The sequence below is a fragment of the Carcharhinus amblyrhynchos genome, chromosome 4 (genome assembly GCF_965287045.1).
Source record: "Carcharhinus amblyrhynchos chromosome 4, sCarAmb.v2.hapA, whole genome shotgun sequence".
NCBI classification, from domain to species: Eukaryota; Metazoa; Chordata; class Chondrichthyes; order Carcharhiniformes; family Carcharhinidae; genus Carcharhinus; species Carcharhinus amblyrhynchos.
Genome location: NC_137327.1, coordinates 133,497,033 through 133,508,117, shown reverse-complemented (window position 1 = coordinate 133,508,117; position 11,085 = coordinate 133,497,033). Strand labels below are relative to the sequence as shown.

The window sequence follows — 11,085 nt, the reverse complement described above, 5'->3', positions numbered from 1 at the left end:
TACTTCACAGCTCCAGGGACCTGGGTTCGATTCCCGGCTTGGGTCACTGCCTGTGTGGAGTTTGCATGTTCTCCCTTTGTCTGCGAGGGTTTCCTCCAGGTGCTCTGGTTTCCTCCCAAAGTCCAAAGATGCGCAGTTTAGGTTAATTGGCCATGCTAAATTGTCTCTTAATGTCCTGGGCTGTGTCGTTTAGAGGGATTAGTTGGTAATATATGGGGATAGGGCCTGGGTGGGATTGTGGTTGTTGCAGACTCGATGGGCCGAATGGCCTCTTTTTGCACTGTCGGATTTCTATGATATTGCTTAAGTTAAACTAGCTAAAACAATGTAGCTTACTGACACTGTAAAGTTAAGTCACCTGCTTGCCCTAGTACCATTTAGGCAGTTTGTGGGACTACATGGAGCTCCGTGGGAAGAATTTCAGCCCTCTGTAACTTGCCCAATCAATAATCCAATCTGGATCATTAATGACCAACAATATCCTGAAAGGATTAATGTTAATCTCTCGAATTTACTACAAAAGATGGAAGTAAACTTAATACTCAGGAGTATAGATAATTCAGGACAGATGGGAGATGATGATAGAGGGAGATGGAAAGCTTTAAATAATAATCTTGAAATCAAATAAGCTGAATGGAGGAAAGGGAAAACCAAAATTGTATTATTAGTGCCTAAAACTAACCAGGAGTTAGCAGCAGACATTTACTGCAGACTTCCACAGCAAGTAAACGATGATAGTAGCACCTTACATGACAGGATTAGAAGGATAAATGTTGATAATTTATAATAATGGATAACTTCAACCAACTCACCATAAGTTGTGAATGCACAGATGTGACCAGAAAACTAGAAGTAACAAATGGAGTACAAGATTGATTCATAGCACAATAGCGTAAATCTTCTGACACTACACTGGTGGTGGTAAACCTTGGGACATATTGATTTGGCTCCTGCAAGACAGCAGAATGGTACCTGTAATTCAGAAGTAATGAGAGCCATGGGGGGGGCGGGGGCAGTAATTGATCATATTGTATTCAAAAATCTGACCTGATCCTTAATGACAAATTATTGTCCCAACACATTATATGCTTTTCACCACTTTATTGATGTCACCTTCTGCAAGAAGAGAATAGTTTTGGTTGTGATTGATGAGGTAAAAGTCACTGGAACAAATTTAGAACAAATAGTTTTGTATGCCTCAGTTGATTCATTAGCCTTAATCTGCACCCTCCCTTTATTAAATGGAAACACCAATAGTAATTGGATAATAAGCACTGATCTTCAGTGTACCATATTCTTTGAAAGAACATAAAGTTTGTAACTCATAAACAGCATTTTCCTTGGACCTGCACCTACTTTGCTTTAAGTGTGGCAGCCAGCCAAGTTACACCATCAAAACAGGAGCAGCTCTGAAGAAATTACTAGCCAATAATTCTTCCTCGTAGGTCATGTTTCCATTAAGCGATCTTATCCCTGCAATGAAATACAGAGTGGACCTCCCCAAAGTATTGCTGCTGAAACTGAACAGTAGCTTTTTTAAAATCATTTATTCATTTTTACAGGATGTGAGCATCACTGGCTGGGCCAGCATTTATTGCCCATCCTCAAGTGTCCTCCATTTCACAGGGCATTTGAGAATCAACTGCATTGCTGTGGCGCTGGATTAACTTAGGTCTTTGGATTGCTAGTGCAGTGATAATTACACTGTGCCAGTGCCTCCCCAACTATCTATGTACTACCTAAATCAACAACAACCATTAATGTAATGAAATGTCCCAAGGTGCTTCACAGGAGCATTATGAAACAAAGTATATCACTGGTCAGTTGACCAAAAGCTTAATTAAACAGTTAGGTTTTAAGGTGTGTCTTAAAAGAGAGGAGCAAGATGGAGAGATAAAGAGGTCTAAGAAAGTAATTCCAGAGCTTGGGGTCTAGGCAGCTGAAGGCTAAACCAGTAATAATGAAGCAATTGTAACTGGGAATGCATAGGAGGCCCGAATTAGAGAAGCACAGGTATCTCAGAAGGTGGTGAGGCTGAAGCAGGTTAAAATGATAGAGGGGATCAAGACAAATGAAGGATTGGAATTAACAATATGAATTTTAAGTCAAGTCATTGCTTGTCCAGGATCCACTGTAAGTCAGTGAGCATGCAAATTATAAGAGAACCGGATTTGCTGCTGGTTAAGACAAAGATAACAGAGTTTTAGTTTGGTGTATTAGTTGCCTGTTAATTAATGTTTGATCAATGTTGATCTTAGTTTATTACTGTAAAAGTCTTAAAAAATGAAATCTTGTTCTTTGATTGTTTCTATTAGTCTTTTGGGAAATTCATCATTTCTTAAAAGTTACCGGTCTCTACAGACATTGTAACACTGCTAATAAATGACAGGAATATCATTTGGTCCAAATATAAAGTACAAGCTGTGTCCAAACAATTAAATCCGACTGCCATTATAGGACAAACCTGGACATGAGGAATATTGAAGGATGCGTGTTGAGGGACAGTCTGAGAGAAAGATCAGACAAAGCTGATAAACTGCCAAAACTAGTCAAACATTCTGGCTCCATAAACACTAATGGTACTTGAGAAATGTAATCTCACATGGTTTGAATGTTGAAAGGGAGACTAAATTAATGCAACACTGAGGTTAAGGTTCCATTCCAGAACAATGGGAGGCTGGACATGTAAGATTTCCCCAATCTTTCACACCATGTTTTATGCAATCAGTACTTGTCAACCCAAGTTGAAAGAAAAGTGAAAAGTTGCTACATAAACCTAATGGCATCTGGTTTCATTTCCTCATGCAGCACATGTTCAAAACGAAACAAAATTCAGCAGGTAGTGGTTTTCTATTTATTACTGTACCATTAGTTTAAGCCTTTTTAACTGTAGTCATATCAACTGCTACCAGTAAATAATTCTGATCCACGCAGCCATTGCTTTCAACAGCTACATTACTAAATTTGAGAGGTTTTTCATGAGTCAGACAGATAGATTTTAATTTTTGACTGGTGTATTAGCGGAATGTGTTGGCCACCCGTTTTGTAGTGAATTGACAGGAGCACCCCACACACCCCGGACATTCTCTCTTCCACCTTTTTAAAGTTTAAAGTTTATTTCGTAGTCACAAATAGGCTGACATTAACACTTCAATGAAGTTACTGTGAAAAGCCTCTAGTCGACAACTCTGGCACCTGTTGGGGTACACTGAGGAAGAATTTAGCACAGCCCATGAACCTAACAAGCACATCTTTCAGACTGTGGGAGGAAACCAGAGTACCCGGAGGAAACCCATGCAGACATGGGGAGGACATGCAAACTCTGTACAGACAGTGACTCAAGGTCAGAGTTGAACTTGGGTCCCTGATGCTGGGAGGTAGTAGTGCTAACCACTGTGCTACCATTGCCATCCTTTCTGTCGTCGGAAAAAAGATACAAAAGTCTGAGGTCAACCAATTCAAGAAGTTTCTTCCCTACTACCATCAGACTTTTGAATGGACCTACCTTATATAGTTGATTTTTCTCTACACCCTAGCTATGACTGTAACATTATATTCTTCATCCTCTCCTTTCCTACTCTCTTGTGTACTTTATCAATGATTTACTTTGTCTATATAGTGTGCAAGAAATAATACCTTTCAACGTATCCCAATACATGAGAATGATAAATCAAATCATAGCAAATCTTGATGCAGCTTTCTGCTGTAAAATCAGGCAAAATTGGAGAGCACCCAGCTGGCAGTAAGATGAATCCTGGACAGGGGTGTCGAATTGTGGAGGGGGTAATTCCAGCGTAGTTGTGGCCAATCACAATTTTAACATTTTACTGCTGTGCTTTCCCCAAACAGTGATAGTTACCAGAAACCCAGTGATGGCCTCAAAAAGTAAGTGCTCCTCCAGTTTGCAGAAGGATGGGTTCCCTCCACTTTCCTACCCCACAGAACGTCACACTTGCTCTACCTCCCCCACATTACTTACTTGAGAGCTAGCTTGCAGCTGGCTGAACTGTGACTGCTAACATCTGACCAGCTGCTCCATTAAGCCCACTTCGGAGGGGGAAGCAGACAAATAGGCTAGTAATTAATTCATTCGGATATTCCTGGTTGTGAAATTGGGCAGTACTCTCCAGCTCTCCGCCTGGGAGCTAATGCTTACACTTATCTTTCAACCATTGGAATAACATTCCAGCTTTCTAGGAAGCCATCCACCAATAAAATCAGGAAAAGAGACCAACTCAGCCACAGGGAGCAATCACTACCCTTTAAAACTGATGGATATCTGGCAGACATTGTACAACCCAGTTTAAATGCAACAATCCCATCAACAGACTTGCATCCAAAAATACATTAATAAATTACAATGGTTTTTTTACAGGGGTAATGAAACTGTGCAGTTGGCAGCTAGGGAATGTGAGATGCCAATAATATCATGGGTTGGAAAGATGCAGTGTAGAAAAAGATTCTGATGCTTGTCATGGGTAAATGTGGCCAAAATTACTGACAGAAAATGATAAAAACTGACCCATTCAAAATTAATAAAACTAACTCTATCCAATTACATGTAAGCTGTTTTTTGCCTTTTGTTTTGCCATTATGTAGTAAGTCTTCAGAGGAAGAAATCCCTTCATCAAAATGCCATTATTTACAAACTCTAACAGCAGTACACAGAGTGCTCACAGTCAGCAGTCTACCTCCAGGGGGGTGTGAGAGGAACTGACACTCCCCATTAAGTTCAAGGAAAAGACTCCCTGACTGGCCCATCAATTGGATCCTTAATCAAGGAGTCCATACTCCAATAGGCCAACCTCAATGGCCTGATTGAAGTCATTACCCATTGAATGAATAATTTTTAAAAAATCACAAAGCTAAGGAACTCTCAAACATTTCATTGGGCAATGGCAATTATTCCCAAAGTTGATCAGCAATCTTTGAACATGGGCATTATTAGACATTTGAATAATAAGTTTCTAAATCACATATTGCAGAAATATAGGAAGCAGTGTCAACTGATAGCATCTGTGGAGAGAAAATAGAACCAACGTTTCGAGTGAGGATTTCCCTTCTGATGCTGGGAGACAAAGAACAAAGAAAATTACAGCAAAGGAACAGGCCCTTCAGCCCTCCAAGCCCGTACTGAACATGCAGCCAACTGAACTAAAGCCCCCTACCTTTCTGGGGTCCATATCCCTCTATTCCCATCCTATTCATGGATTTGTCCAGATGCCCCTTAAAAGTTACTATCATATCTGCTTCCACAACCTCCCCTGGCAGTGAATTCCAGGCACCCACCACCTTCTTTTTAAAAATCTTGCCTCACATATCTCCTTTAAACCTTTCCCTTCGCACCTTGAACCTATGCCCCCGAGTAATTGACTCTTCCACCCCGGGAAAAAGCTTCTGACTATCCACCCTGTCCATGCCCCATTTAATCCTATAGACTTCCATCAGGTCGACCCTCAACCTGTCATTCCAGTGAGAACAAACCGAGTTCCTCCAACCTCTTCTCATAGCTAATGCCCTTCATACCACGGCAACATCTGGATAAATCTTTTCTGTACCCTCTCCGAAGCCTCCACATCCTTCTGGTAGTGTGGCCACTAGAATTGAACACTACATTCCAAGTGCAGCCTAACTAAGGTTCAATAAAGTGATGGCAGTGTAACAGGCTTCCTGCTGGGTGCCATGGCCCCCACACATCTCCAGCTGCTGGATTTTGGTCAGCTCCACACCAGAAATTGGCACGGAGCTGAATAAATTATTTTGATTCTGATTTTATCATTAGCAGGCCCGAGACTGAAATCTCCAGGCCCGCTAGCCTCTCCACCCCTCCAGGGGTGGTTCACTCCAACACGGTTTACAGCAGCTACCCATTAGCGGGGAGCTGGCAGCTGGAGTGAAGGAGGCCATGGAGGTCCCCCAGAGTGTCAGGGGTAAGGGGGGGGGGGGTGCCACCTCGGCATTGCCAGCTTGGCAGTCCCAGTCTGGCTCCCTGGCACTGCCCAAAGGCCAAAGTGACAATGCCCAGGGGACATCTTAGCACTGCATTGAGCAAGGTTGGGGAAGCAGGGCCTATAGGGGGCAGGGCCTCTGGAAGAGAGGGGGTGGGGCTTCCCACTGCCACTGTGCAGTCAGGATTGGTGACAGAGGGTGGGTGGTCAGTGATCAGGGTTGGCCATCGGGATGGGTGTGGGGCAGTCGGCCTGTCGACGGGGTCAGGTGAGGGTCAGGTCTGCTGGTGGCGGAGGAGGAGTGATTGGGAGATCAGACTTCTGCGGGTGGGGGGTGGGGGGTAGGGTTAGAGACTGAGGTAGCCTGAGGGGTGTCGGGGCTGGTTGGAGACATCTGGAAGACCAATAATTGGGATTTGAGGTGGTCAGAGGGGCAGCAATGAGGGGTCAAGGGGCAGGCCAGCTCAGTCGCTGGCCAGCCATCAGCAGGATGGCAGTGTGGGGCCACTGCGCATGCACCGATTTCGGCTATGACACACGTGCAATGGTCCGCTCAGCGCTATGCTGCCAGCCTCTCCAGCAGGAGTTTTTAAGAGATTCACACAAGGACATTCTGCGATGCACTGAAAAAATGGGGATATACTCCAGTTTTTACACAAATTTGGCATTTGGAATTGTTTTGGGTGAATACCACCCATGTTTAGCCTTTCTCAATATTTTAAATTGGGTTATTCAGTCAAAAAAGATACTACCCAGCCCAAATATCCTTTTGTAGACTCTCAGATGCTATCATACGTCTACACTACTCTAAACTAAATACAGCAAGGTCCATGAATAAGCTCATCTGAGTAAATAAAAGTTCTTGAAGTGGACAGTTACTTTTGTAGCCTGCACCTTTTCCCAGGTCACCATATCACTAACAAAACTGTGGGAAGGCCTTCACCACAGATCTCCAGTGCAGAAGAGACACATCATCACTTTCTCAAGGGCAACTAGGGATGGACAATAAGTGTCAGTCTTGCCAACAAAGTCCAAATTCTGGGAGTGAATTTTCAGAAATGAGTCACCTGAAAATCTAAAGTAAGTTTCCTAAAAGTACATTACAGTCTGCCAACTAGTCAACAAACAATCAAAGCTTCCATGTTATTATTCTATTCATTGACTGGAAGAAATGTCACTGAACTGAGGGTCGGGAGAATTGAGAAGTTACTGCCATTTAAATAAAAAAGCGAAAATTTCATGGAGAAAATTTATTCAGTGACAGATTTACGGTCAGCTGATGTTGCCTATGTTTTGATTCGCAGACAAGAAATTAGCAATGCCCTTTGAACAAAAAACTGTAATTATGCAAATCTTTGCATAGATATGTAATTTCCTGTTCCTATTTCAAAATAGCGTCTTCTGTCATGTGAACTTCCTCTGTTTGAGCTAAAGAATTGTACCAGAGTGATTTGGACTAAAATAAATATTTCACTATTAACAATGCAACCCAAGTGTTGGGTTAAATTACCGGACTCAAGGAGCAGATCCACTTCGAGAGGGCTGATTGGGACTTTTGTTGTTCTTTTCTTGGCTGTTTTATGCTGTTTGTCACTGCTGGTTATTTTACTGCAGCGAATAAGTGACCTCCGGAGTGAACTGGCAAAAGTCCACAAACAACTCGATGCTTTTAACAAGAGGGCAAGAATAAATCTTGTGGATGATTTAGTGGAATACGAAAGCGAAACGGTAAGGAAAGATTTCCACCAGATCTCTCATCTGCAAAGCATTTCTCAAGGTGTTGTCTTGTACCCAGTTGTAGGTCATTCCTTCTCTCCCCCCCACCCCCGTCACCAGCTTAGTGTTGCTGAAGCTAAGAAATTGGTTATTCTAACAAATTAAAGGTATTTTCATTGAGGGAACTCTCTGGCAGAGATAAAATTAGCTTACTTGTAGGTTATACCTTTTTTGTAACTTTTTAAAATTTTTACTCCATTCTTAAAGTTGCAGATATAACTTCCTCTATTGCCCAATGAACCATGGTGCAGATCATACTAAGAATTTGTTCCACTGTTCCCTTGTAATGTGACCAAACCCCAATGTCAAAAGCAAACTTCTCTCCTTTGCACCAGTTTATGAGTACCTGCTATTCTAGTCCAAACATCTGGGAACAGTTTGATAGAATTATAGAATCCTACAGTGCAGAAGGAGGCCATTCAGCCCATTGAGCCTGCACCAACCACAATCTCACCCAGGGCCCTATCCCCACAACCCCATGTATCTCCGGCTAGTCCCCCTGACATTAAGGAGCAATCTACCATGGCCAATCCACCTAACCTGTGGGACGAAATGGAGCACCCGGCCAAAACCCATGCAGACATGGGGAGAATGTGCAAATTCCGCACAGGCAGTGACCCAGGCTGGGAATCGAACCCAGTGCCGAACCACTGTGCCACCGTGCCATCCCTTTATGTTAGCAACTCACACCTCAAGAAATTGAAACTTGGGGGATAGTTTTTGCTGCATTAGCGTGAACCAGATTGAAAGTCAAATCCCAGAGATAAAACATCATGTTCCAAATGACCTGCCACATATAACCAAGGCAGCACTAAGTTAATTAGATGGCAAGACAAAGTGCTATTAAATCATATTAGGTATAGATTTCTCCCTTGCTATTAGTTGGCCCTTCTCTCCAGAGTAAAAAGTCTGACAACACCAGGTTTATGTCCAACTGATTTATTTGATAGTACACTCACTAGCTTTCGGGGTTAGTCCCTTCGTCAGGTGAATGGAGAGTTCTGGCCTCAGACAGAGCATATAAAGCACAGGCAGTTTACAGATTACTGATTAGAATGCAAATCTTTACACCTAACCTGCTGTTCAAGTCTTAAAGTGGCCGACAATGTGAGTGGAAGGAGCACTGATCACAGGTTAAAGAGATGTGTATTGTCTCCAGACAGTACAATAAGTGAGGTTTTGCAAACCCAGGCAAGTCACGGGGATTACAGATAGTGCGACATGAACCCAAGATCCCTGTTGAGACCGTCCTCATGTGTGCGGAACTTGGCTATCAGTCTCTGCTCAGCGACTCTGCGCTGTCGTGTGTCGTGAAGGCCGCCTTGGAGAATGTTTACCGGGAGGTCAGAGGCTGAATGCCCGTGACCACTGAAGTGTTCGCCAACAGGAAGGGAACAGTCTTGCCTGGTGATTGTCGAGCGATGTTCATTCATCCGTTGTCGTAGCGTCTGCATGGTCTCCCCAATGTACCATGCTTCGGGACATCCTTTCTTGCAATGTATCAGGTAGGCAATGTTGACCGAGTCATGGGCATTCAGCCTCTGACCTTCCGGTAAGCATTCTCCAAGGCGGCCTTCACAACACACGACAGCGCAGAGTCACTGAGCAGAGACTGATAGCCAAGTTCCGTACACATGAGGACGGTCTCAACAGGGATCTTGGGTTCATGTCGCACTATCTATAACCCCTGTGACTTGCTTGGGTTTGCAAAACCTCACTTACTGTACTGTCTGGAGACAATACACATCTCTTTAACCTGTGATCAGTGCTCCTTCCACTCACATTGTCGGCCACTTTAAGACTTGAACAGCAGGTTAGGTGTAAAGATTTGCATTCTAATCAGTAATCTGTAAACTGTCTGTGCTTTATATGCTCTGTCTGAGGCCAGAACTCTCCATTCACCTGACGAAGGGGGTAACCTCGAAAGCTAGTGAGTTTACTATCAAATAAATCAGTTGGACTTAAACCTGGTGTTGTCAGACTTTTTACTGTGTTTACCCCAGTCCAATGCCGGCATCTCCACATCATGACTGCCTCCTCTCCAGAATCAGGGAAGAAAGAGTGAGACTGTCACTCTCATGTATCTTTTAGCTGATAGTTGTAAAGGGACATTGGCAGAGGTTTGGAAGACTGCACGATTGAGCATCAGATCCACCACAATAAGCACAGGTCAATATTCTGTTGGATAGAGAACATTGCATATTGTGGTAAGGGACAAAAAGGGGAAAAGCAAATACATTCTCGAGAGCTTCCCCAATAATGTAGCAAAGTAATGTCAACCATGGAACTGAGCCATAAGGAGGCATCATAGAACCATAAAATCTATGGCATAGAGACAGGTCCTTCGTCCCAAACTGGTCCATGCTGACCAAAATGTTTATCTAAGCTAATCCCATTTGACCCATCTCCCTATAAAACTCTCCAAACCCAGTATCTGTCCAAAAGCCTTTTAAATGTTGTCAATGTCCTTGCCACTTCCCTACCACTCCCTCCAGCAGTTCATTCCAAATATGTATCACCCTCTGTGTAAAAATGTTGCTCCTCAGATTCCCATTAATTCTTTCCCCTTTTAACTTAAATCTAAGCCCTCTAGTTCTCGATTCCTAACCTGGGAAAAAGACTGAGCGCATTCACCTTATCCATGCCTCTCATGATTTTATACACCTTTGTAAGATCACCCCTCAGTCTCCTACGTTCCAAAGAAAAAAGTCCTAGCCTGTCCAATCTCTCCCTATAACTGAGTCCCTTGAGTCCTGGCAACATCCTAGCCAATTCAATGTGCTTTAATAGGTGGCTCGGTGGCACAATGGTTCGCATGGTCTCCTCACAGCGCCAGAGAGCCAGGCTCAATTCTGGTCTAGGGTGACTGTCTGTGTGGAGGTTGTATGTTCTTCCTGTGTCTGCGTGGGTTTCTTCCGTGTGCTTCAGTTTCCTCCCATGGTTCAAAGATGTACAGATTAGAAATTGGAAGAAATTGCGGAGACCTTAGACAAAATCTTTGTATCTTCTTGAGCCACAGATGAGGTAACAGGGAATTGGAGAGTAGCTAACATTGTTCCTCTGTTCAAGAAGAGCAGAAGAGATAATTCGAGAAATTATAGGCGTGTGAACCTTACATCAATAGTGGGGAAATTATTGGAGAAGGTTCTTAGGGACAGGATGTACTCACACCTGGAAGAGGCTTATTAGCAATAGGCAGTATGATTTTGTGAAGGAGACGTCATGGCTCACAAACACGATTGAGATCTTTGAGGATCTGGCAAGAAAAATTGACCAGGACAGTAGATGTTGTATAGATGAACATTAATAAAGCCTTCGATAAGGTTCCTTATGGCAGGCTGATACAGAAGGTAAGTCGTAT

At 43.2% G+C, this 11,085-nt stretch overlaps 1 protein-coding gene across 1 annotated transcript in view; it reads left to right on the top strand.

Annotated features, from left to right (window-relative positions):
* Window positions 1–7,374: 7,374 nt before the first annotated feature.
* LOC145342712 (tumor necrosis factor ligand superfamily member 13B-like) overlaps window positions 7,375–11,085 on the top strand; it is a 30,969-nt gene continuing 27,258 nt past the window's right edge. Inside the window, exon 1 of the mRNA XM_080188271.1 lies at window positions 7,375–7,676. Within this exon, the coding sequence (XP_080044397.1) occupies window positions 7,431–7,676 (246 nt within the window). The 5' untranslated portion in view covers window positions 7,375–7,430. The remainder of the gene's footprint in view (window positions 7,677–11,085) is intronic.